Source organism: Camelus ferus, chromosome 10 (assembly GCF_009834535.1).
Source record: "Camelus ferus isolate YT-003-E chromosome 10, BCGSAC_Cfer_1.0, whole genome shotgun sequence".
NCBI classification, from domain to species: domain Eukaryota; kingdom Metazoa; phylum Chordata; class Mammalia; order Artiodactyla; family Camelidae; genus Camelus; species Camelus ferus.
In genome coordinates, this window is record NC_045705.1 from 35,092,553 (window position 1) to 35,120,329 (window position 27,777).

At 38.2% G+C, this 27,777-nt stretch overlaps 2 protein-coding genes across 11 annotated transcripts in view; one reads left to right on the plus strand and one right to left on the minus strand.

Moving 5' to 3' along the window:
• Nucleotides 1-1,742: 1,742 nt before the first annotated feature.
• NARS2 (asparaginyl-tRNA synthetase 2, mitochondrial) overlaps nucleotides 1,743-27,777 on the minus strand; it is a 109,240-nt gene continuing 83,205 nt past the window's right edge. For 5 of the 10 annotated variants that reach the window (XM_032488749.1, XM_032488748.1, XM_006191656.3 and 2 more), the window contains 3 exons: nucleotides 18,873-18,970; nucleotides 16,750-16,776; nucleotides 7,551-13,527 (listed from right to left, as the gene is read on the minus strand). In XM_032488749.1, the coding sequence (XP_032344640.1) occupies nucleotides 13,383-13,527; nucleotides 16,750-16,776; nucleotides 18,873-18,970 (270 nt within the window). In that variant the 3' untranslated portion in view covers nucleotides 7,551-13,382. Of the gene's footprint in view, nucleotides 7,125-7,364; nucleotides 13,528-16,749; nucleotides 16,777-18,872; nucleotides 18,971-27,777 lie in introns of those variants that run through there. The other 5 variants (XR_004323220.1, XR_004323219.1, XR_004323218.1 and 2 more) reach the window with 5 other exon arrangements.
• Nucleotides 6,678-7,040, plus strand: LOC102518476 (60S ribosomal protein L29). Its single transcript, XM_014565124.2, has one exon. It carries the CDS (start codon nucleotides 6,678-6,680, stop codon nucleotides 7,038-7,040), a length of 363 nt encoding a protein of 120 aa, XP_014420610.1.

The window sequence follows — 27,777 nt, forward strand, 5'->3', positions numbered from 1 at the left end:
GACACTTCTCTCAGGCATGTTCAGCTGTGTACCTCTTTAACCCCTGGTTGCTTTGAGCCCACTTGGTTTCATCAAATTACTCCAACTTACTCAAATCAACTTTTGGCATCTGGTTGGGACTAAGATCTGGAAGTGGGCTGGGGTGTGGTTGAAGACCTAATTGGGTTTCCTCCCTGTCTGTGGCTTCTAAGTCTGAGAATTGCTTGACATTAAACCCAGTAAGAGACATTTTGCAAATAAACTTTCTTAAAGAGAAAAGTTTCAGCAAGTTGCTTCCCAGTTTCTCAGAAAGAGAACCTGTGCTAAAGGCTTTGGGGCAGTTAGGCTCTTGGGACATACCTGCTGACAGTGGCGGAGGTGGTGACATCATGGTATTCACAGATCATGCTGCAACATCAGTGATCATACACTGCCAAGAACAAAGACTGTCAAGATCCCTGGGCAAGTGCCCTAGTACTCCAAACTTTACTTTGCAAGATGACCTCTTACTTCCTTCAGAGAGAACTCTTACCTTGAATTAAGTCTTGAACATGGGTCAAGACTTTCCCTAAAATTCACCATCCTCAATCCCCAGCACAGTTGTTCTTTCCTTAGATTCACACTGCACCTATATAAATCGGGTTAACATATCGTACTGCAAATATTTGTTTCCTTGTCAAGGAACTGTGAGTTCCTTGAGGGCAGGACTTTGTTGCCCTCATTTCTGTATCCCCAGAGTCTCCCCTCATGGTGCCAGGCTCAAAATAGATGCTCAGTAAATTTTTGCTGTGAAAATTAAGGGACCAAATCTTAAAGGATGACAAGTGGGAGCTGTGAACCCCTGGAGCATCCAGAACTCTTTGATCATCCACACCAGAGATTAGTATCTGAAGGTACCTTTAATTATTTATTGGTGGGAGGTGATTAGGTTTATTTAGTATTTATTTATTTTTAGAGGAGGGAGTGGGGATTGAACCTAGGACCTCAAGCATGCCAAGCATGCGCTCTACCACTTGAGCTATACCCTCCCCACCCTGTGAAGGTACCTTTAGACAGCTGAAGTGTTTAAACCCATCAGGGCTGGTCTGATGGGAAGGACTAAGCAGCTGGAGGTAATTCTATGAAGTTTCACTTGTTAATCCTTGGTTTGCAAACCCTGAGATTCACCAGATGCCCTCCTTTCTGGGACTAAGAATTAAAATCATTTATGGTTTATCAGATACCTGGCTTCTTTTTGACAATCCTCCAGGACTCTTATCACTTGACCCCTTGTACCAACACACAACACTAGGAAGGCTACAGGAATCACGTTCCCTGACTCAAAATAGGTTTCATACAACAGCTGACCAAGAAATACTATGTCTTTTGCATGAGATGCATGCATAGTGACAGTGCAGATTCGCTAGTCTTTTGTTTTGCTGGGGATCCAAAGGCCACAGAAGATTATCTTATCTAACTCTCTAATTCTACCAGTTACTCAAGATAACTGTCTGACCCATACAGCCAGTGATGTGCTGTTAAATTTAAAACCTGGCTTGCTGGTGGTGGTGGTAGTAACCTTGACTTGTAGTATGTGACAATTTTTGTGGGGCAAATACTAAAACCCTCACTAAGCCTCCCCATCGACCAATTCAAGTTATCAACTTCATGCCTTTGAACACAGAGTTAAGAAATGCATAAGAATGCACCTTTAGTATTTCCATCATAAAGATACAATAGACATAATGCCAAGAGCAGAGATAAGAGTAAAATGTACTAGAATATTTAGTAACTGATGAGTTATTTATTCTTTGTTTTTTAATATATTTAAAGTTTATGTAACTCAAGTTTTTAATTAAGGTATCTAAAACAGTCACCCTTTTAGAGTGTACAATTTAGTGGCTTTTAGAATATTCATAGAGTTGTGCAACTATCATTGCTATCTAATTTCAAAACATTTTCACTGCCCCAAAAAGAAACTCCATATCCAACAGCAGTCACTCATTTCCCCAACCCCATACATCCTGGCAACCAATACGTTACTTTCTGTCTCTATGGATTTGCCAGTTCTGGATATCGCATATATTCAGAATCATATACTCTGAGGCCTTTTGTGTCTGACGTTTCACTTTGTATAATGTTTTCAGGGTTCATCCATGTTGTGGCATGTATCTGTCAGTTCTTCTTCACTCCTTTTTATGGCTGAGTAATGTTCCATTATATCCACGTACCATATTTTATTTATCCATTTAGCAGTTGATGGGCAATTTAGTTATTTCCACTTTTTGACTCTTATGAATAATATTGCTGTGAACATTCACATTAAAGTTTTTGTGTGAACCTGTTTTTGTACTCTTGGATATATACCTAGGAGTTGAACTGCTGGATCATACTGTGACTCGGTAACTTTTTACAAAACTCTTAACTGTTTCCCACAGTGGTTACACCATTTTATATTCCCACCAGCAAAGTATGAAGATTCAATCTGTCTACATCTTCTCCAATACCTGTTATTTTCCACTTTTAAATAATTTAATTTTAACGTTTGTTTTTTTTTTTAGGCAATCAGCTTGCAAAATTTTCCACAAGTTGAACTGTTGTCAAGGGCTGGTATGAGCCAGCCCAGCACACCACTGCACACAGCCCTCCTCAGAAAATCCCACCATCCTTCTCTGTAGTCAGCTCCACTTCTTTCTGCTGACAAGGGCAATACTCAACAGAGTTGGATCTCCTGCTTACATCCTGCCTATAGAAAACCGAAACAGAAGGCCTCAGGGTTTTTTTTTTTTTTTTTTTCCCTCTTCTGGAATTCAGATTTTTGATTCTGGATAATCAGAAGGTTTTCAGCTCCTACCAAGCACTCTGGGCAGAACAGTGTGTTTTCTCCTCCATTTGTGTTGAGAAACAAAAATAAAACCCAAAATGTATCTTCCTGACACCCAGATGTATCTTCTGGATGAGCTCTCAAGCAGTTGCTTCAACAGGGCCAACAGCTGTGGTCTGTTTCAACATAATTTGATGTAATCAGGGTTAATTTTGATGATGCGGTAACTCTGAAGGCTGTTTTTAAACTGGATTACTGTTGGGTCAACAATCATGTGGCATTACATTTAGTGGCTGAAACAAAAGCCAGAATTAAAACAGTTTTCCCCCACCCCTCTTCTAAATGACAGCCCTGCTAGGATTAGAAGTTATGAAGCACATTTAACACAATTAGCTAAAAAAAGAAAGTAGCTGCAGTTAAATTACATGCAAACTTCTCCAAGGTCCAGAGTGTCCACTGAGAAAAAAGCTGGAAACTTATTTGTTGTTGTTGTTTTCTTTTCCTAGAGTGGTTAGAAACACGTTGGCAGCAGTCATTATAACTTAATATTTGGAACAATTTCTGAAGAGCAGAATCTTTTATCTTACTTTGAGAGATCTGGCCATTACAGTTGCTGGCGAGCCCAACAGCAGGGTCTGGGCTGCTCTAGGCACACACACTTTCTCATTCGGTCTCTCCCAGTTTTCAGTTTTGGCTAGCTTTGAAACACAGCTAAGGCCTGTGACAAAAGTTCTGGAAAGCAGAATCTTCAAAAATAGATGTCTTGGGAAGCTGCCAAATTCACTGGGTTCTTCAAAACCTCTTTAATCCAATTCTGTAGTTCAAAAAAGGTCTGATGTGTGTCCAATCTTCTCTGTAAATAAGTCTCCATTCATTTGTTTTCTGTTTTTGTGACTTAGGATAAGAAGGAACTTGAAAAGCAAAGAAGTCAACACTCTCTTCTCCTGTTGCATCTTATTTATTAGGAATTCCTCATCTAAATAATTTCCTGATCAACAAATATCCTGGGATAACATGCAGGTGTGACAAAAAGGTAATGAGACTTAAAAAGTAATGAGAATTCTTTCTATAAACTTCAGATCATGTACGGCCTCTTTCAGTTGCAAAAGCAGATACCCATTTTAAATTTGCTTAAGCCCCAACATGGAATTTATTGATAAAAAAAAAAAGAAGTATATCCCATGCAACCCAAGAAAAAGTTGAATAATGTGTCCTTAGGAAGAGTAGCAACCAAGGATTAAATGCAGCAAGCACTAGCAGCCAATCTGCGTGTGTTTGTCTCTCTCACAGGACATACGGGTTTTCATCTCCGAGCATTTTCCTTCATTGCTTTCTCTCTACAGACTTTTTCTGTCTCTTGAGGTACATGTTTGCCCTACAGCTCCAAAGTTTACATGTCCCTGGTCTAAGCAACCAGTCCAGATTTCCTAGTGTTCTCAACTCCAATTTTTCTAAGAGAAAATGAGACTGGTCCATTTGCGGGTCAGGTGTCCACCCCTAGTCCTATCAGCAAGGGAAGCTCACGTCCTCAGTATGTCTGCTGCGGGTCCACTGGCTAGGAGAGCGGGTGGGGAATTCTCAGAGGAAGGATGGATCTGATAACTAAGCAGATACTTTGAAAGGTGTTTAACAGAGACATGAACCCAACCTTACTTCTTTCAGGACATACCCAATATCTATCATTTGAAATTTAGAAAACTTAGGAAGGCATATATTTCTATTCAAGTACAAAATACATTTATATTCAAATATATATTACTTAGGAATGGTTATTTCTGTACCTGTTACTCAATTTTCAATAAAGATTTTTCTAAGAACCGATTACCCAAAGTTCAGCATTGGAATACCAGGGTGAGTGAGACTGGAGTCTTAAGAAGTTCAAGGTCTTTCTGGGGAGAGAAATAGGTAAGCTGATGTCTACAGTAGTATGTGGGCAATGTTATAGTAGAGGTACGTTCAAAGGACTGTGGGAACACAGAGAAATTATCAACTAACTGTACAGGGCCAAACAGTAAGGGCTTAGGTTTTACTTGTTTTGGGGGTACCTACAGAGAGAGGCACAGAATAGTCATCAATTAACCTTTGTTGAATTAGATGATGTAAGTAGTAACTCCTTCAATTTTGAGGCAAGAAACCTGTCTGGATTTAGAGAGTAAGGCGGAGAAAACCACTAACTGAAGATCTGAGTGGCTCCAACTAAGTTCATCTTAGGATATGCTTCTGAATTTCTTCCATCAATCAAGTACATCCATTCAACAAATACTTACTGAGCATCTACTACTTGGCTAGGTACTGGTTATATAATGATGAACAGCATAGACAGGTTCTTGAGAAGTCTACCAAGTCACTTTACCCCCAAAAGCAATGGCAGAAAGTTGCCCTAGAAACTCACCTTCAGTAATAGATTATAACAACAAATTACTAGTTGAACTCAATTCACCCAATGTTCACACAACGGCTTCAGACTTGGATTTAGAAACAAAGGGCTAGTTTAAACATTCAATTCATGAAATATTTCAGACATAAAGAGAGAAAAGCTAGTTTGGGAATTTTTTTTAAGGAATATTTCCCTTTTGTCTGACAGACACATTTGCTTTCTTTTGGGAACACCAATTTTTGACACCTAATTCATTTAAGAGTTATTTAATGAGTACCCACTCAGTATATTCCAGATACTCTCCAAGGCACTTAAGACACAAAGATACTCTCCTGTTCTCATGGACCTCATGTTCTAGCAGAGAAGACAATGACAGCACAAGACAACCAGTATTTGCATATGGTTCCCAAGGAGCATAATGGAGGAAGAATGGAAGCCACGGGCCAACCCTTGGTATCATGAGGTGCAACTGATGTAAACACGTGAAAATGTAGACATCCCAGCTGCATCCTGGAGTGTCGCCACCCTTGAAATAAAGACTCATGGCCTCAGACAGTGTGATTAGAGTTGTTAATATTTTGATTCTGGGTGACTAAGAGGCGACAGGTGTATAGCCCGAGAAAGCCACCCAAGACCACTAACAGGCACGTGGAGACGAGCGGTGCTGAGTCAGGGTGCAGGGTGCACTCCAGCTCGATGGGCAGGCCAGGACTCTGTTGAGGGCTGCTAACCTACTGGGAAAAGTTAATCAAGAGTGAAATGTCAGAATAAAGACACAAAAGTTTCCACATAGGATATTTCTGTGGCTATGATCAAAGAACAGTTCATTCCTATGTTTTCTGAGACACATTAACCAGATATAAGAGCCTTCTAGCACAAGTTAGTAAACTAGATGTAAATTGTTTCTTTTTTTTTTTTAAATCAAGTTGACACATCTGGTGGAGGGGAGGCTGCAGAAAGGAAAGGGAAGCACCTGGATGTTGCTCTTTTTCATGCATAGGAGGAATCAGAGTGGGAGAGAAACACACATAGAGAAAAAGCACGGGAAAGGTGGTGGAAGAGAAAGGATGGGAGGAAAAGAGATAAGGGTTGAGAGGTGTGGCAGGGTCTTTGCCACATGGGTTCCAGAGCAGTATCACTCTGCAGGCTGGCCTTCCTATCCTTGACAGAGAGGCAGAGAAGCCAGCTCAAAGGTACAGACAGAACAATCAAAGCCTTCAAAGAGCACATTTGTGTAATTATTACTTTTTACTGTAAAAATATTAAAACCTCACTGAAGGTTTCTCAGTGTGAAATTAAACTGCCTATATTAGAATCACTCAGAATGACTTTAAAAAACGCAAACTGACTCCTCTGGTCCCAGGCGCGTTGGGATCTGCTGGCCTTGGTGCAGACATGGCCAAGTCGAAGAACCACACTATGCACAACTAGTCCTGAAAATGGCACAGAAACATCAAAAAACCCCGTTCACAACGACAAGAATCTCTAAAGGGAGTGGACTCCAAGTTCCTGAGCAACATGTGCTTTGCCAAGAAGCACAAGAGGGGCCTGAAGAAGATGCAGGCCGACAACGCCAAGGCCACGAGTGCACGTGCCGAGGCTGTCAAGGCTCTCGGAAAGCCCAAGGAGGTCAAGCCCAAGATCCCACAGGGCAGCAGCCACGAGCTCAGTCGACCTGCCTGCATTGCTCACCCCATGCATGGACTGCTCACCCCAAGCTTGGGAAATGTGCTCGTGCCCGCATCACCAAGGGGTTCAGGCTCTGCCGGCCAAAGGCCAAGTCCAAGGCTCAACCAAGGTCGCAGCTGCAGCTACGACTCAGGCTCCAAAAGGCGCCCAGGCCTCCACAAAGGCTCCAGAGTAGAGGCCTTCATCTACTGATGTCAGGATAGAAGTACTGGTGTGACCCCTGGGCTGCTGTCTGCACGGGGCTCATGTCCTCCTGTGCTATTTGTACAAACAAACCTGAGGCAGGAAAAACAAACAAATGAAAAACGCAAATTGTAGGCTGTTTCATCCTAGACCTTTTAGCGTGTAACAGACTTTCTAGGGTGGGGCCAAGATAATCTAAATTTTTAATAAGCTCCCAGGTGATTCTTATACATAGTAGACTCTGACAAAGATTATACGAAATGGGAGTCCCTCAGACCAGGTAGCACATCCTATTTATCTGTATCCAGGGAGTCTAGTGCTGGACCTGGCACAGTGAGTGCTCAATAGGTTTATTGAATTGAACTGAATATATCAAACAGATTTTTAAAGAAAAGTCACTCTCTTCCACTGTGCTGAAACAGCTGATTCCATTTTTTTCCATGAGTCTCTGGTCCATATACACAACTTTCACACTATTGTAATTGCAAAGTACAATTTAAAAATTTTCTACACATTTTCTAACTTTTTATGGCTATAAAATATTTTATTCAATATGCAATAGATGTCTTAGTTCATATCCTTTTTTTCTGAGTTTTGAAAAGAATTCCCTTAGGAGACCTTACATTTGAGTAGTGTTTTCAGTTTATGAAACCCTTTCACACAGTCTTCACTGTTTCTCACAACACTCTGTAGGATAAATATTATCCTCATTTTGCAGAAGCGTATACAAACTCAGAGATAAAATAACTTGCTTAAGGTTCTGCAGCTGGTAAGTAGTGTCCGATGAAAACCAGAGTCTTCTCCTGCTACATCTAATACCTGCTCCAAGACACCAAACGTCCAGCACATTTTCTGGCAGGAATCTGACCCAACAGTTGCCTGATGCAAAAACCTGTAATGGAGAATGTGGAAGATGGAAATTACATTTAAGGAGATCACTGGCCAACCATATCCTAAGTGTATAAGGAACAGTTCTTACCTTTTGGCAAAGAAAACGTGTATATTAGTGGAAATCTTCAGTGAAAAGAACTTACTGTTCTTCAACAAATCTTTCTGTGACCGAAGCCCATTTCTGTAATCCCCAAGCAAAGGGGTCTGGGACTGCCCTGAGCACTCTGACACTGTCACTGCACCTCCCCAGCAGCACCACAGACACAGGAGGAGGAGCAAGGACGACCGGCTGCAGGACGGACCGGAGCGGCGCTGAAATGTTAAAGCTCTCCTAACATCAAGACTAGTCTCACAGGGTGCTGGGGCGGCCGCTGAGGGGACAGTGCAGGGAAGCGTTCCTCCACTAAGAGAAAGGCCCACTTGACAGGTGCACTGCCTGGTGAATATACCCTGGTCGGGCGCAGCCCTCCAGGGGAGGACAGGCTGTCCCAGCTGAGCAGGTACAGAGACTCTGTTCTGTAGAAGAGACAGCCGAAGAGAAAGTGCATGGCTGTGTTTCCAATATATTACCCCTGCATGCCACTGGAGATGCAGGTTTTGTTGCTCTCAGGTCATAATCAGAGTTCTTAAAAGATAAAAAAAAAAAATGTTCTCTCTTAAGGCAGAGAGTTCTTATTCACTGAAGGTTCAGTGAGTAAATGACTAGGGACTGAGGAAAATACACAAGAGGGTAATGTACACATCACATCCAGGGGAAGGGATATGATCTCTGAGAGATTTTTCAAAGCTAGGATCCTTGGAAAACAGCAAACCAGCAGTTCTTATGGAGCCAGTGTGCAGACAAGGTTCTGTACCTGGCAGAAGTTAGGTTCTGCCAAACACAGTTCTAGCTGTGTATATGTGCATTTGTAGCATGAAAAAAAAAACAAAAAAAACCTTTGCTATAGGGGCCCATTAAGTTTCTATTCTCAGAGTATTGTCTTGAAATATCAAAGGTAGATCACTTTGGGGAGGATATTAATAATTCCCATCAAAGTTCTTTTACCTACCTATGTATATTCTAGATAAAAAGTTCTCTGCTTTCAGTTTCTCTGGAGGCTGAAAGCAGTGAACTTAAATTGTAGTCTTACTCTCCGTCACTGTTGGGAATCCCTAATACAATCTCCGTAACAAATAAATTCACCTTTCATTAAACCAGGTGAATTTCAGGCATTGTAAGCTACAAAGGAACAAGGTCCACATATTGTCCACAATGTAACATATTGTGGCTATGTTTAAAAATTTGTAAACTGTAAGATGATGTTCAAATGATAGTCATTCAATTAATAACAATTATGAACAGAAAGGTATAGCAGAAAGTTACTGAAGAGTCGTAAACTACGTTAATTCAAAGATTAGCTGTCTGAATGACAGTTTAGGAATCATCTAAACTCCTGGTTTCTTTACAAAGGTCCCCCAGAAATTACCACATAGTGCACCAATACTGGCTGTAAATCCACTAGATTCCAAACCAAACTGTGCAAGAGCCAGCTGGAGCCTGAGCTCCAGCAGACCGTCTCGGTTTCTGCGGAGTGTTGACAACAATCCTACATGACCTGTCTTATGGAAATCCTACTGAATCATTTTTACGTAGGGTAATTAAGGTTGCTTTCCGCTCTTTTCTTAGTGCTTTTTCTTTTAATTGGAACATAAACTGGGAAGAACTACAATCAGATATTACTCCCACCTGTTTTCTTTTTATTATACATACTTTAGATTGCAGACTGAATACAAATATTGATCAGAAGCCAAAAAGCCCCACACATCTCTTATCAATTCAATCCAGACCAATCTGTCTTTCAACTCCGCATTTTTATGTTCTTGCCTCACCACTTGCTAAAATAAATAGATGAATAAATAGCAATCTAATCCAAATAAGCATCTTTCACCTATAATTATCTGAAGTAAGAGCTTTAAAGAAGGGTAGAGTTAATCCATCTCACCAATTGCATCTTCAATGCCTGTTCAGTCGTGCTTGAATGTCTAGATTCAATTTAAAAAGAATATGAATGTGTAACACTGTAGAGAGATGCTTCTGGCAGACTCTGAGAGGGATAAAAGGTCAAGCAGTTCCTTTGCTGTTCTGTGACAGAGTCTCTGGGCTGGGTCAAAGGGTGGGAGGGATATGTCTAGATCTGGAATGGATCAAATACACAATTAAGTTCTTGTCACATCCCTAAAAAACCAAAAAAACAAAACCATGACAGCACAACTTCCCCAGGCAAGAGGACAGCCAGATGGAAAGATACTATTTTTCTCCACCTACGTCAAAATTTGAAATGAGAATGGGAATTATGGAAAAAACATTTCTAAGTTTTAGAATACACTCTTACTTGGATTACTATTTTGAGGTGATGTTTGGAAATCTTGGGAAAACAGACTTGGTTTTTCCCTTGTTGGAAACTGGTTACTCGAGTGAAAATTAATACCCTCAAATCACCTTTCAACACACAAAATCAGCCCTGTATTATTACAGAATAGATGGTCCTCAACTATTAAATCCAGACATTTCATTCATTTTATGTAGAATTATAAATGCTGTTTGTACGTAGAATTTGGATGTTCATATATTAGCTGACAAGTGGAAATTTAAAAGTTTTTCCCTCTTGATGCTGCCTGCGAGCAACAGTTTAGTTTTGGCATTTTCATTACCCTTGTCTGACATTAGTGTTTGTTTTTGTCCAGTTCTTGGCAAAACATAAGAACTGAACCAAAGATGGAAATTAGTAGGCTGAGTGGCAAATGTTTGGCTTCAACGAGCTACTTACTATGTGATCAACTGTGAAAGAAAAGAACGAACAAATAAGTATGAAGGTTTTGAAATATATTGCTGGAGACTATCAAAAAGATAAGGAAGAATGTATGTTTGACTCCTAGAGAAGGACCTTCTCCCATCTCACATATGCATACACTGAACACATTTAGGTGTATGTACTGTTACACTTTCAGCCATTTGATTTCCCTATACATTTCTAGAGACCTAGTATACATTAAAATAAAATTCAAAGGTCACACTCTAAATCAATTATTTTTAGTGACTATGTCCAGCACAGATTCATAGAAGATTAAGAGATAGAAGGATCCTTAAAGTACATCTCCTTCAAAATGACAGTTCTGCAGATGAGACAACTGGAGGTCACAAAGATGATCTTATTCACCTAGTGCTTCTCAGCTAAGCTAATGGTGGCAATGGGACCAGAACCTGTGGTTTCTCTCATTCAGTGTTCTTTCTATCACTATTATTTCTGATGCCCTGCCATCACGTTAATGTCACAATTTTATCTGATTCCTCAAAAATCACTGCAGGCATGATTCCTGATAGCCTTGGAAACTACTAGTGCATCCAGGTTTGGGGCCTGTGAATGTTTGTGATTCTTGCTCCATGAAATACAGTATCAAGAATGCCAGGGGGACAGTACAGCTCAGTGGTAGAGTGTATGCTTAGCATGCACGAGGTCCTGGGTTCAATCCTCTGTATCTCCATTTAAACAAACAAACAAACCTAATTAAAAAAAAAAAAGACTTGAATGCCAAATCAGATTAACTGATGTTGCAAACATTTTTAAACGGTTTCTGCACTTTATCTTCCAGATCTAAAGCTAAATGCCTCCTCCAGTAAGATTATCTGTGATTGCCTTTTTCTTTATAAAATTTTACAGGCCATGCCATATTTTAAAATAATACATTTGTTTACTTAATGACTGTGTATCTTTTGTAATAGACCGTAAATTCCATGATGGCAAGGGTCATTTCACTACTGTACCTAGCACCGTTCTTGGCATACAGAGTAAGTTCAAATAATATTTGTTGAGTAAATAAATGAATTTAACTCTCTCCCCATGGCTGAGGCAAGCCTTATGGAAGCCGTAATTATCCCTTTTATCCAGTCTTAAACTGGGTATCTAAGCCCAAGGATTAAAGTTCCAGGGAAGTAGATTTTAGTTCAGCAAAAGCTGCCAATTAGAGAGGTTCAGAAATGGAATGAACTGTTTTGTAGGGTACTGAGCTCTTTGCCAAGAGGCTGCCAAGGTGCATAGGATCTCTCTGCTTTGTGCAGAAGTTTGACCTTGACCATCTCTCAGTGCCTTTCACGACTTCCAACTCTGAAGTTCTAAAGTTCTTTTCAGTTGCTTGATTTTGAGTTAGGTTAAAGTAAAGTGCACACAGAAATCATTAGGAAGTAACCGAAGTCATCTAAATGAGACTTAGAAAATTGATTTTTCAGGCATGCATGCCTTTTTATAATTGTTTGATACATACAAATCCTGAGTTTACAATTTACTGTAAGTCTGTATATCCTCACCTCAATGAAAACTAAAAGATTTTTTAAAAATTTGTGTAGCATTCCACAGTTTTAAACACACATGCACAGGCACACACACTTTCATGTAATTATGATCAGCTCTGTGAGGAAAATGATGTGTACGTTCATACAGAGGAGGTGGCTTACTCAAACTTACACATGCAAGTGCTAGAACTGTCAGGCTTCTAACTCCCAAATCAATGACCTTCTAACTCTAATACACTCTGTTACTTTTTGACTCCAGAATTATCCACCCTCTAGGTTTAGCCATACTGCATCCTCATCTTGGATTGAAAATACCTTTCTTCCAAATTTCACTTGGAAAAGGCCAAATGGAATTTAAAAACCTGTTTTTTTTCTTTGATAGGTATCAAAAATCTATTTTACTGATTATCAGAGATGTTATAAATATCTGACACAAACTAACTGTAACACAACAGTGATTAGGTTAAATAATTAAAACTTCTTGTTAGCTCATAACTAAGGAGCAGTTGTTTCTAAAAAACCTTTTTACTGAAGTGTAGTTGATTTACAATGTTAGTTTCAAGGATCAATAGCTATTAAATGTGATTTTTTTTCACACAGTCTGATGAAAAAAAAAGATTTCAACTCACAATAGCAACTTTATTAACTCAATTAAGACCTGAAAAAGGATTTTCTTCTGAAAATAAGATGGGAATTTATCATAGGTTAAAGGGCAAGGAAGAAGAGATCCAGGAACATTTTATTTTTAGCTACTAGTTGTTTCTCAAAGGTGACACAGGGCAGTGGTCTACAGATTAAAGACAAAATAAAATACACTATTTCATCCTGTCTTAGAGTTTGAAAGGACCTTTCAGACCATCTAGTTCAATTTCTTCATTTTGTCTTAATTGACACAGTAGATTTGAGATTCTATCTGCTATAAGTACCTCTTCTTGAAGGAGTTCATCTTTCTGTGAAATGGCTTCAACTTTCTAGAAAAATCAAGATCACATGTATTTTTCATACCTCTTATGGCATGACAATTACATGCTGAAAATCTTGCATTTCTAAAATTCAAGTATGTATTCTCCTGGTATATGTGTTCATGTGCAGTACCTCTGGCATGGGGTGATTTTCCTCAATCAGTCTTCCAGCTATAAAAGACACGAATGAGTAAATCTTGGAAAAGGGATAACATCTTTGATGTTGTCAATTCCCAAGATGCACTGCAGATAGCGTTCAAATCCCATCCCAAAACCGCCATGTGGCACAGATCCAAATCGACGGAGGTCCAGATACCTGATTTTGAAAAAAGAGACTCATTAACCTATAAATGCTTCTAAGATCAGGTGTTATGGTAAAATTTTATGTTTCAAAAGTACTTTGCAATCATTTGTTAATGTCACATCACCGAGGTAGACAACACTTTTCACTCCACAGACAGATGAAGGACACGGGGAAGTTAAAGTGATCTGTCCAAGACTACCCAAACAGTAGCAAATTCTGCCATGCATTCATGGGCTTTGGTCACTTGATCCTTATTCTTCTAAGTTAGTTACATACTTATATACAGAAAACACGTCTCATGAAGCTGCAGAAAAATTTCTAATAACTTTACTAATTTTCTTTAAAGATATTCATCTTCTATGTCTTAGTATGTTAGTGATAATGCTTTTTTTTTCTTACCAAAACCATATTGTTCAATACATAGAGGAGTATTATAAAAAGAGATTTCCTACTAGATTAGACTGGAAGCTACATCAAGGCAGGAACTGCATCTTATTCAACCTTTATCTCCAGTGACTACTCAAAGTAGATGCTTCCTATATGAAAATCTATTGTTTGAAGGTATAAAAATACACCCCTGAGCAATGGAGTGAGGAAAAACGTCTACTTCTCTGATTTGCGCCTACTGGAAGGTGTCCAGAGTCATTTTTCTGAAAAGCTACACAGCCTTGGGAGCCCACCCACGCATGTTCTAGTTCCACTTAAGATCACACACCAGAAAACGGTATATTCATGATTCAAACTCAGATTCTAATACGCAAGTCTGGAATAGGGTTATTTTAGGAAAGGCAGAGGAGGAGGAAAACTCTGAAAATATTTTTTATTATGTTATTTGGTGGGGGGAGTTCTTGAGTTATACCATATTGATTAAAATAAGTTTATAGCTTCTCAAATGATCTAAAAATACAGTTTAAAACTTAAGTGCCACAATGGCTCCTCTAGGATTAAAGACTATATCCTATTTCCTCACAATTAATAACAATGACTACATGTATTGGTATTTTAAACAGTTAAGATTCGAAAAGAAAAGATGAACTGCAACTAGGTGAGTTACGATCAAGCGAGATGAGTAAGACACAGTATCTAGCATAAAACTTCAAATTAGTAAGAACTCTCAGGAATAATGGAAGGAACACAGTCTTGAGTAACTGAAATGTTTGGTAGCTGAATCAAGTTTAAGTTTATGAGGTATAGGGGCAGGGTATACTTTGATTTATTGAGAAAATGAGAGGAAGGGCATAACAGAACACCTGCCACAAACACCCGCAGGATCTGAGCTGGCTGCCAGAAATCGAGCACCTAGCTTCAGCGGGCTCTCAATTTCTCATACATCGATAAAACACTGGCATGTGTGGAAACTGAATTCAGAAGAGGGATTCCACCTGTAGCATTTTCCTTGCCTTTGCTTTGATAAATGGAAAAATCTACTTCTAAAAAACAAGTTTTCTAAGGAATATGCATTTGTTTGATTGTTGTTAAGTTAATTCTACGGTAGCCAGATTATGGAAGAGATGGTACAAAAATTGTGGAACTAGTTACAGATTTTATTTGCATGTGGCATGTAGAAACAGGAAGTGAGAAAATTCTTAAGACACCTGGGGTGGCAACTCTGTGGCAGAACACTAGCAGAGGTAACAGTCTTGAAGACTTTTAAGGTCCTTTCTAACTTCAAAATACTATAATTACCATATAAAAGGGAGCAGATTCCAACTGTTAAACTTCAAGCAAGTTAATTTTAAAAATCTTAACTGGTTTTCTTCAATGATTCAAGAATTGGGCAGCAACCCATGTAGCAAACAGAAAAGGGCTCCGAATAGCTGTACAAAATCAAAGATTTTCACAGGCAGAAGTGGGTGGGATAAGGGTGTTACCAGTAGAGAATGGGTTGTTTCAGGCAAGGTCACTCTTCTTTGGAGAACGAATGGGGTCTATCAGGCAGATTACCTCACTAGTGCTGGCAGGTAAATCTAGATTGACTGGTTTAAAAGTCCACTCCTGGGAGAGAATTAAGTTAGGTATTAAGCCTGTTTGGTGATGTGGGCTTAGCCACATCATTTTGGGCCCGTTGTCTCTTTTTTTAATTCCATTTTGGGCCTATTATCTCTCTTTCTCTTCTTTTTAACAAAACAATAAATATTTATATTTGGAGATGTTAAGAGTCTGAAAATCTTACTTGGAAAAGAATAGTACTGAAATGATTAATAAAGACCAGAAAAGGTCTAAACCAACAATTAAGATTTGTAAATAGCTATGAATATTGTCTTGTAGACAGAAAGAAACTGAGGTAAAATGCATCAGCTTGACAACAATCAGGCTCACCTACCTAACAGCAAGGCTCAGAACGAAGGCAGGAAAGTGGGAAGGGAGCATCTACTCCATACAGATACTGAACCTTTACGGTTTCATTTCATCCTTACAGTAACCCTGTGAAGTAGTTACTATCATTCTATTTTATAGCCAAGAAAAACAAGACTCAGAGAGATTAACTATGCCTAACGTCATTACTGGTAAATAATTCAAGGGCCAATTTTAGGCTTTCTGCATCTCTGAAATCTAGTTCCTTCATTAGCAAAAGGCAAGTTTGTAATCTGACCTTACCTTTTCCTGAGGACAGCAAAAGAATTAACAATATTGTTGATATAATCATACCAAGATCCTGAATGAGTCTTACTATAGAAATGTAAATATTTTGTATAAATATTGAAAAGTAGTTGAAGAAAGGGTCTGCAGAAAGAAAGCCAGAATTTAGGAATGCAGACAGATGATTTTCTCTAAGCAGCTTAGATTTCTGCAGTTAGTGGCGACCTCAGGGACCACTTAACTCAAGCCCCTGATTTCACACACACAGAAACTGAAGCATAATGGTTAGGAACAAAGCCCCAGCTTTATGCTTCTAACCGTGTGCACGTAGTTAAATTGGTTAACATCTTTAAGCCTCAGGCCTGGAGGAGTAATAGAAAGGTAGTAAGAATAGTATTTAACACACAGGGTGTTGTGGTGATTACATGAAACAATATACATCAAAATCTTAACACAGTTATCTGGCACACAATAGGTAATAAATAAGTGACAGGCATCATTATTACTATTTTTCAAGGACTCAAAGGGCGCAAGTAGTCTTCTGAGAACCTGTTCATTGTCTTACCACCCTTCTATAGCACCCTGGAAATACAAGTGAAAACTGTAACACTCAGATCCACAGCTAGAATGAGTCATCAGGGGCCACATTCTTACCATTGGTAGGCTTCTGTCAGTCCTGATCTGTCAAAGGAAAATAATAAAATTCTCTCAGAGAATGGCAGTAAAATACTAGTGACAAAATATTTATTCTGGGTTTTGTGCAAAGTGCTCTTTAAAAACAAGTATGCACCAAAACCTGTGGCTCTTCAATAACACGCAATACAGTTGAGAAGCTGAACCTTTATTAAGTGGAAAGAAAGGTAACCTAACCAATAGCAAGTTAACCAAAAGTCCAAGGTATTGTTAAATACTAAATGATACAGAAAGAATGGTCCAAAGCCCGAAAGAAGGGGTTCATTTGAGGTAAGTTTTTTATCCTGTGACATAAGAAAAGCACTATTACCACTTAAGGGTGTTGAAAGGCAAGCACAGACAAGGGATGAACAAACACAACTTTCATTCTATAATATTAAAACAATAATATAGGTTCTGAGGCTGCCTTCATAATATGGTTGTAAATTGGTTTTTGCCAATTTGAGAAATGTTACTAAAAAGTTAAACTCCTAGTACTCATTAAAATTAATTTCAAGGCCTTTAGAAAAGTGTTTGGAACCACCGTGTATCTCAAAATGATCAGGATTATGAAAAATTCAAATATATAAAAATATGGAAAAATATGAACAGAAGTCACAGAGAGATCCCTGAGATATGGGAACACATATATCCACTTCATTAGGAAAGATAAATTTGGGTATTATCAGATATTGGGTAAACATTTCATGTTATGAGGAAAGGTTTCCTGAAGGAAGGAAGCAAGCAAAGAAAACAGACCAATTAATCTCTCAACAGATGAGGTTTCTTGCCATGTGTGATTTTTATTGTGCTTAAAAAAAAAAAAATCCCAGAGAATCTTCAAATTCTTTCTATCTAAGGAGTTTCACCTTCACTTCAACTCCATGATTTTCCTAGGACTTCTTACCACGATAGCAACAGTAGGAGTCAGTAGTCTAGTTGATGGAAGAGTCCTCCCAGCACGTATTTATCCCCTTTCTTCTGGACCCTAACCAAATAGAGCAGTTCAAATGGCTGGGATTACAAAACCAAGTTACCCAACAGATTTACAGGTTGGGATCTTGGAAAAGGATCAACTTTTTAAGCATTTCTCCATTAGGAAAAGAAGATCTTACAAACGGCTAATTTAACAGGATATTTTCAAACAATCATGACTTTTCCAGGTTACTATGAAACCCAGTATTGTCCAGAGAGAAGGATTAAGCCTTCAACATGGGAAAGACTTTTTTTTTTTTTAAGTCTGGCACAGGAAAAGTAGAAACCATGGAAAACAGAGGTTTATAACCTTGGTTAGTTTAGGAAGTCACTGTGGTTTGTTGGCAGACCATGCATATACAGGAGTGGTAGTTCAATTAGAAACATGATTCCCTACTTCCCATCTCCAAAACATTTTCTGTGTGTTTATGGATTCATTTCCCAGGTTTCAAACAGTGAGTTAAAGTAAAGTTATTCAAATACCTAAATCAAGATGCTTACATAGTAGAAAACCTGAGTAAAGGAAAACTGTTTATTCTAAATGCTAGCTTAGCAAATATTTTTAGTATCTTCCTTCCTCCATCTTTATCCTTTCCCAGGTTCAGAACCTGCCTTTCTCTGTGCCCCTGTAGGAGTCTGCCAATCATAATTTAGAGTAAAATATATTTTTAAAAAACACACAAAGAAAAATGAAGAACAACCTTTAAGGGGGGAATTCTCTTTTCCTGTCTCATTAATTTTTTAAAAAGCTATTTCCATATGGAGAGATACATACAAATAGTGAGCAAAAAACCACTGTGTTTCATGTAACAGTTCCAGTCTTTTAGAAAAGGAAGCTCAGAGAGGTATGGACAACCTGCTCAAGATCACAAAGAATCTGAGATACAGGGGTAGTGGGCGGTGAGGGCAGATGGAGGGGGAATAGCTCAATGGTAGAGTGCATGCCTAGCATGCACGAGGTCCTGGGTTCAATTCCTACTATCTCCACTGAAAAAAAAGGAAAAAAAAAAAAAGGGAGATCCAGGTCTGTCAGGTGCTAAGGCCCATGTGCTATTCTGTTATTCTGTCATGACTGCTTTTGAGCGCCCCATCCCCAATTTCTGAATTTTACTTCTAGGTCCAACCAATACCTGGCCAACTGCTGCTCTAAGAAATGGTACCGTTCCTCTCTGAGGCTTCCTCCAAAGAGTTCTCCAACTCCAGGAACCAGAAGATCAACAGCAGCAACCTAAAAAGGAAAACTGTCATAAATAACATTCCATTTTCAGGGCATTCCAACAACTGTGAGTTGTGGAACTTTTAACATTTTGACAACTGGCTATTTAACTGTTTACCAGAGTTTCATTTAAGGTACCTGATCATGTTCATTGTTTCAATGTCAAATGTTTAAATTATCTTTAGAATACAAAAATGCAAGTGGACAGTTTCCCCTCTTGCCCATTTATGTGGCGTACTTAAAAATGTGTTTTCTGCACAAATGTGATATAAATGTTAATTTAAAAAATGTGGAAAGTATTAAAATTATGAAAATACTAAAAATCACCTACTACCATACAGAAGCAATTACATGTTGGCATATTTTCTTTCAGGTTTGTTTGCTTATCCACTTAAAAGAGTATAGTAGACATTAAATTACATATGAAATTTACCATTCTAATTGTCCTAGTTAACGTTAAACAATAAATATTTTCCTAGGTCAGTAAAAATACTTTGCATATTTAATATTTTAAAGCTGCACAGTTTATTCTTTAGGAGTATCATATTTTATTTAACTGCTTTACTTTGGTTGAACATTCAGGGATGTGTGTGTTTGTGTTTCCTCTTATAAATAATGTGGCAATGAAGTTTGTTAGGACATGTAAAATATGTTCTGATTATTAATCAAAGAAGTACAGATTAAAACAAAGAGATAACTGCCATGCAGTTATCAAAACAGGGAAGATAAGAAAATAACATAAACAATACAGACTAGAGAATGCATAAACTAATCCTCTCATACATCTGATAAGTCCTTTCTGGTCAGCAATTTGGCAAAAGACAATCAAAAGCTTCAAAAAATGCAATATGCTTTGATGCAGCAATAGCATTTCTAGGAAATTGTTCTAACAGAATAATCAGAGATGCAAAAAAAGATCAATGCACAGGATGTTTATTACAGTGTTACTTAGAATAACAAAAAATTCAAGTGTACATCAACAGGAGACCATTAGATAAATTTTAGACACAAACAGAAAAAGACTGACATCTACATAATGAGATGCTTATTGTATTGCTCTGATTTATTTGTATTTTCTAATTTTTTTTACAATAAAGATATGTTACACTTTCATAATAAGAAAACAAAAAAATTTTAATAGGGGAAAATGGTACCTTGATATTTTAATTTGTATTTCTTCACTTACTAGTAATATTTACTTTTTTGAGAATGTTTATTTGCTGCCTATATAACTCTGTGACTTGGCAATTCATTTTTTTGGGGGGAGGGGGCAGGTAGACATTTCTAAGACCAAGAATCTGAAGGAACAAAATTAAGAAAGATTTAATGTAACAAATGAAAAATCAGTAATCCATAAAACACATCTAATAACACATAAAACATTCAACTTTTGATTTCAAAATTTTCATTGAGATATGCTTTATAAATAAGTGTGATTAATAAATAAGATAAAAATTTAAGATTGTGTGCTAAATGCTATATAATCCTCATTACTATCATTAAAGAGAAAGCATCTGACATGATTGTCATTTCTCAGCTGAATCAGAGAGCAAACAGAAATTCACCAATGGTTTCTACTTCTACTGCATCTCCTACCACTCAATAAGCTGGTGAGGAGTAAGCGTACAAACAGGTCTCTTTCACACTACCACTGCTGGTTGACTCCATTTTAGTAATTCTTCTATGAACTTGGAGGACTTACAACGAATAGGCAAATATTTCAGAACGTGGATTTGATGACTCAGATGTGACAGTAGGTAATGAAACAAACAGGTGGACAAGAGAGCTTTAGTAATACGATGAGGAAATTCTCATGGGCTATACAATTAACAGAGTTAACAGACTCCAACAGGACCCTGCAGTTAACCCCTTCCATTCTCAAATAAAGGCGTTTTTATGCCACAGAAGACCTGGCATCTTTATTTCCTAGTACCTTGCTTTTACACATGGCTAAAATATGCTAGGAGCTGAGAAACACATGATGAAAAATTTATTCTTAACTTCAATCCAGAGTTTTAAATTTAGAATTACAGGCAATCAGGGTTGGAAGAGAACAGACAAGCAAGTGGCTCTCTGGCCTCTGCTTGAAAGTATTTAAGCAAATATTCAAATAAACATTTATCAAATATTTAATATTATAACACTAAACATTTATTAATATTTAAAGTGCTAATATTAATAAACAAATATTTAATAAATAAAATATTTAAGCATGGGAACCACTACCCCTGAAATATAGCATTCCATCCTTCCATATAGCTCTATTTGAAAGGGTAGGTATATCCAAAATCTGTAATTTTGAAGGTTTTGAAGTAGGGGCAATTCCAAGTCACAAAGGTCGACAGAAATTGATTCTGGTACTGCAAGTATATGCAAATCTTTAAGAACCAGAACTAAAAAAGTCTGCTGCCTCGAAAGAAAAAAAAAAAATACTAGAGAATGAGCTATTATGGAAGAACAGGAAGTAGGCAGTTCAGCTGAGGCTGGTGGCCAGTGATGAGGGATTGAACCAAGCCTTGATGAGCTGTTCTGTTTATAAGTATCAAACAAGAGATACATTTCTTTCGTAGTCTTGCTGCTAACACAACTAAAACAAGCAAAAACCCTTTTGTGATCTTATGTCAATTTTGGACCTTAGTTTTTTAAATGCTATTTTTAGAGAAGTGTAAAAGACTCATATTTATCTTTGATTACAAACCTCCTTTATGTTAATATTTGACTTCCTTGGAGAATTCAATGTGCAACCATATTAGTTTTAGACCTTTCTGTCTGGTGTTTGTTTATCTGGCATATTTGCAGCTGCACAGTAATAGTTGTGAAATTGGAAGCTTCTGACCCTTCTGAATCACCTTCACAATCTTATGCCACAGTATATCTACAGTTTTCTTTTCTGGATTCCTTTCAAACCTATCTTCCTAATAACCATGGCACCTAACTGGTTAAGCCCAACTATTTCCACACTGGCTATTCTAAAATAAATGTGATAGCTGCTGTATTAGTCAGGATAGCCTAGGTTATGGTAATAAACAAGCCCAGAAGCTTACAATAGGGCCCCTTAATCTCAGGATCAGCGACATTTTTGGCCAGATAATTCTCTGTTGTGAGAACTTGTCCTGGGCATTGTGGGATATTTAGCAGCATACCTGGCCTCTACCCACAACAGATGCACTCACCTAGTTGTGATGACCAAAAAAAGTCTCCAGTTATTGCTGAGTATCTCCTGAGCAGGGGTAAGGGGGAACAAATAACCCTTTAATTGAGAACTACTGCATTGCAACAATGAATTGGCTTTTTAAAACTTACACTACATGTCCATCCTGGCTTGAAACTGATTTTAAAAAAAAAATCTCTTTCTGAAGTATTTCTGATCTTGTGGCCGATGGAAAAAAAGAGCATGATGACAATGTAGTGAAAGTTTCATAATGTTTAAGTCATAAATGTACATACACACATAATTTTTCATATTCTTTTTCATTATAGGTTACTACAAGATATTGAGTATAGTTCCTGTGACATACAGAAAAAACTCATTTGCCTATTTTATATATAGTAGGTAGTATCTGTAAATCTCCAACTCCCAATTTATCCCTTCCTTCCCTTTTTCCCTCGGTAACCATAAGTTTGGTCTTTCTGTGAATCTGTTTCTGTTTTACAAATAAGTTCAATTCGTGTCTTTTTTTTTTTTTTTTTAGATTTCACATATAAGTGGTATCATATGATATTCTTCTTTCTCTTTCTGGCTTACCTCACTTAGAATGATGATCTCCAGGTCCAGCCATGTTGCTGCAAATGGTATTATATTATTCTTTTTTATGGTTAAGTAGTATTCCATTGTATATATATATACCACAACTTCTTTATCCAGTCATCTGTCTATGGACACTTAGGTTGTTTCCATATCTTGGCTCTTGTAAACAGCGCTGCTGTGAAGATTGGGGTGCGTGCGTCTTTTCAAATTACAGTTTTCTCTGGATATATGCCCAGGAGTGGGATTGCTGGATCATATGGTAACTATTTTTAGTGTTTTAAGGAAATTCCATACTGTTCTCCGTAGTGGCTGCACCAATTTACATTACCACCAACAGTGTAGGAGGGTTCCTTTTTTCCCACACCCTCTCCAGCATTTATTATTTGTAAACTTTTTAATGATGGCAATTCTGACTCGTGTGAGGTGATACGCCATTGTAGTTTTGATTTGCATTTCTCTAATAATTAGCAATGTTGAGCATCTTTTCATGTGCCTCTTGGCCATCTGGATATCTTCTTTGGAGAAATGTCTCAAATAGTCTATTTTAGTTGAATATAAATTTTAGAAGAGAAAGTCTTACATCACTACTAATTTTGTGACATGCAGAAGGAAGACATCATCACCTATATCCATTCTTTGGATGGTCTGCAAATTCGCACTCTCAGGCAGGGGCATTTCCTGTATGTTTTCTTGACATGGAGAGTAAAGCTGCCTCCCTTCTTAGGAGGTGTGTACCTTTTAAGTAAGGCATTCCTCTACACCACCTCATCAACGTTCCATGATCACAGGACACTATTTTCTTTTTTATCAAGGCCAGGCTTCTCTCTTTGTGAAGAAAGGCCTCCAAAGCGTTTTTCTCCTACCTTGCTACATATACCCTTCTCCTTTTCTCTTTTACTTTAGGTTTAATTTCTCTTCAACCATATCAGATTGGAATATGTTCTGCTTTCCTTTATCATGATATCTTCCAATCTACTAGAGATTCTGCACACTTTCTGAGAAGCTATAATGAAAGTATTCCTCAACTATAAATAAAGACGTTTACATTTGGTAGGCACAGAGCTGCACATTCTTCTGATAAGATATAAAAAATACTGCATTCTCTGGTAACCACTAGGCTAATTACTACAGAAACTGCCTGTTTCTCCAGGGTTCTAGGGGAGGTAAAGTGTACATAAAGATACAACACAAACCATGACTTACGGACGAACAAAGCACAAAATGTGGAGGGATTCACACAAATTTCTTAAGAACTAATGAGAAAAACTTGGTTGCGTGTTTGCCAAGTGTTGGGCGGTGAGGGGGTTAGAGTGCAAACAGGTTGGAAACAAGAAATGTGCCTAGATCTTTGGCATGTGATTACAGTATGCCTTCATGGGCTGGCTGGTCTGTGGTTTACAGGAGTCTGAACCTAACTCAAAGGGCTGGGGGCTGAGCAATCTTGCCCTTGAATAGTAAGTGAGAATTCAGAGGTTGCACAGGGAAATGTCCTCTTAAATAATTCAGAGTTGACCAAATTTGTGCACTTCCGGGGCTAAAATCTCCACTGTGTTCCTGTGCATCTTTAGGAGACTTGAAGTAAGTGGAAGGAGTTTGGTCCTGCTATCCTTTCACTTTCCTACAGTTCTCAATGAAGGCTACAAATGATCTTTTTTACTACATCCTTTGTTAACTTCCCTAGTCCTAAAATGTATTCCACTTTGGGCACATCTTCCTCCACTGTGTATGAGTTCTGATTTTGCTTAAGTCACACAGCTGCAGTGGCATGCTGTCTAGAAATAGTGTGTGTTGGTATTTAAGCTCAACAGCACTGGTCTCTATGATACTCCCCTTTGACTCCGACTCTTTGATTCCAATCATTGTACTAAAAAGAAAACTCAGCACTTGAATTAAAAAGCAAACAGGCTAGACAGGAACAAGGCCTTTAATACATTACTTTTTCTATGCTAAATTCAAGGGGGGGGGGGAGTTTAATGTCCCTTCCTCTGCTCTCTTTCTACTGATCTCAGTATTTTAAAATATTGACGAAAAACACAAACCAAACACCTCGCGCTATTCAGTGTCTCACAGGCTGTTACCAACAATGGAGCAACATTACATACTATTATCAAAAGAAGACTGTTCCACAAGCCATAGGAAATGTACTTGTGGATTAAACCTCTGCAAGCTTTTGCTCTAACTGCTGACACAGACAGTATCCGGCTCCTAAAAGCAACGAGCTGCAGCTGGGAAAGAGAGCCTTCCAGATGTGACGGTATGAAGACAGTATGAAGGTGCAGATGGGCTGCAGATAGCAAGGACTGAAAGTGGCCTTTGGCTAGTAAAATGGCCAGTCTGGGAGCATTTTACATGGACTGAAATGCATACTTTCAGCTTTGACATAAATTCCCAAAGCAGTCATTAGTCTTAGATAGGGGCAAAATTGGAAATTCCCTTCATCACTATGTCTGTTGGTTTGAGGCTGGAGATTATTTTGATGCACGTCAGTTAACTACCCCCGGCCCAGGGTTCATTAGATACCCCTTAGTTGAGTATTTTTCCTTCCAAGTTGACTTCACAATATGTACTTTATCAAGTGCCCACTAATGCTTAATTTTTTATGATTTACTAAGTAATACGGATACAATTTTAAAAGTTAGAACATCACCTGGTGATCTTGGCATCTTATTAGGGACTGCTGGGCAGTCACTTTTCCTAAACACACACGGCTGAATGGAATGAATAGATATTCTTCTCTGTGAAGCCAATACCCTAGCTGAATATTTGCTATCTGCCTTTGGGGGGCTTACTCAGGAACCCAAATTCAGGGGCATATAGCATTTTGCATGTTTGCTTATTTTCATTTTATTTGAGCCTATGATTTGACGTCTTCGAATTATTAAATATATTTGGTAATGCACCAGTTATTCTTAGATATCCAAATGAGGGAAAAAAGCTTAGGCCATCTGAAATCAGAGAATTTTAGAACTAGTGAGTACACTGTAGGTCATCTAATCCAATTCTCTAATTTTATGGAGGGAGAAATGAGGCTCAAAGATTAGAGAGACTTGCCTAAGGCCATACAGATAACTAGTAAGAGGGCTGGATTTCAAGCCCAGCACTAGTAACTTCTTAGTCTGGTTCTTTTCACTTTTCACTATAACATAGTACACATCTTCATTTTTTAAAAGGGTAGGGGGCGGTGAGGGGGAGAAAGAAAGAAAAACTGTAACTGTAAAAGTATACCATTTTACTGTTCATTATCTCTGACCAAATGTTGCGAGCATAGGTTAAACATTTCCCTGCACTTCTCTTTTCTTTTCTTTTTTTTTTTGAGGGGGGAGGTAATTAGGTTTATTTATTTACTGTTTAGGGGAGGTACTGGGGATTGAGCCCAGGACCTTGCGCATGCTAGGCATGCACTCTATCACTTGAGCTATATCCTTCCCCATTTCTTTTCATTTCCTAGAGAAGGCCACTGTGAAACACACCTTTTACTTTTTTTTAGATTGCCTTGCACCCTTTGCAGAAACACATGCAACCCTACTCATAACCTGTTATTGCCCCCTACTAAAAGAAACACAGAATTTACTTAGCTGACCTCAAAATTGTTCATTCACCATTGAAAAAAATAAAGTTGGGATGGCAGCAGATACTTTATACAAGTGGGTTGAAAACAAATCTAGTTTGCTAATGAATCAACTGTTATATCTATGCTTAACACACGTAGTTTAAATAAATTATTATTTTAATAATTTAGCTCTGCAAAGCTGTAAGCTATAGTACAGCATAAATTACAGAAGTACACTAAAATTCATCGTAATGCCTTCAGGTTTCAGGCTGTGAGACCATATTACTAGAGAGACTTGTCATAATGAAGGCTTCCCAGTACTTCTAAAGGTAATGTTTGTGACTGCAGCCTATGAGGGAATTGCCTTTTAAGGAATCTTATGGAAAGGCATGTTACACACACACACAACACACACACACACACACAGAAATATCTTAACATTATTAAGCTTTAACACAATAAATATTTTATAAAAATTTAGAAGGAAAGAGGACTTCACACTTATTACCTACTATCCCAAACACTGTGTTATGTACTTTTTATATATTGTTAATTATGGGTTAATTTAATCTTCACAATTCTAGAAAATATTATCATCTTATTTTTATAGATGGGTAACTAAGACTCAAAGAAATTAGGTGGTTATCTAAGATCATATAGTTTATAACAAACAGACATGGGACCTGAACCCTAGAGTGCCTTACTCTGAAAGCCACTGTACTTTCCTTTATGCTATGTTGCCATCACTGAAAAAAATTTAGGGTAAAAGCTGCTCTTTAGCTTCCCAGGATTTTTCTTAGAAAATCAGGTCACTCAATCCCTATCTACTGTGTGTCTAAAACTGTGTTGGGCTCGATTCATCCACTCATCCAACCACCTACCATCATCAAATAGATATTAGGTGTCTGTTACGTCCCAAGCATTATGCTCGGCACTGGGGATACACTGATAAGTGGGGGAAAAGAAGACCTCAAGTCCTTGGGCATAGAGGAAAGAGTTATTAGTTAAATAGTGGTGCAAAGTTATGACTGCGTTAAGGTTATGATGGATTAAGAGTTAGTAGCTTTGGGTCTGAAATTTAACATGGTACCAGTGTAGTGTCTAACAGGGGTCTCGGACTCATTCTGGAGGATCAAGGGAGATTTCTCTGGGGAAATGCTTACTGAAATCAGATCTGGAGAGTAAGTAAAATTACTTCAGTGAGGAAGATTGTTCTAGATTGAAGGAAGACTGTGCAAAGATCCTGTGATGAGAGAAAGTCTAGCCTATCTGAAGACATGAGTTAGGAAAAGCCAGACTACACTGGGGCTTGTAGACCATGGAAGTTATCTTGACTTTTATCTTAAGAGCAGTAGGAGGCCACTGAATGGTTTTAAGAAGGAAGAGAACATAATCAGATTTTCATTTTCTAAAAGCTCAAGCTGAAATGGGAAGAACTGACTCAGAGGAGGAAGGAATGGTTAAGGGCAGGCCAGTTAGGAGGGTACTGAAGCAGTCTGGGTAAGAGATGACAGCATGTTA

Bases quoted from the DNA above. Each gene is read 5' to 3' on its own strand.
- LOC102518476 (XM_014565124.2), top strand. From the start codon at position 6,678: ATGTGCTTTGCCAAGAAGCACAAGAGGGGCCTGAAGAAGATGCAGGCC.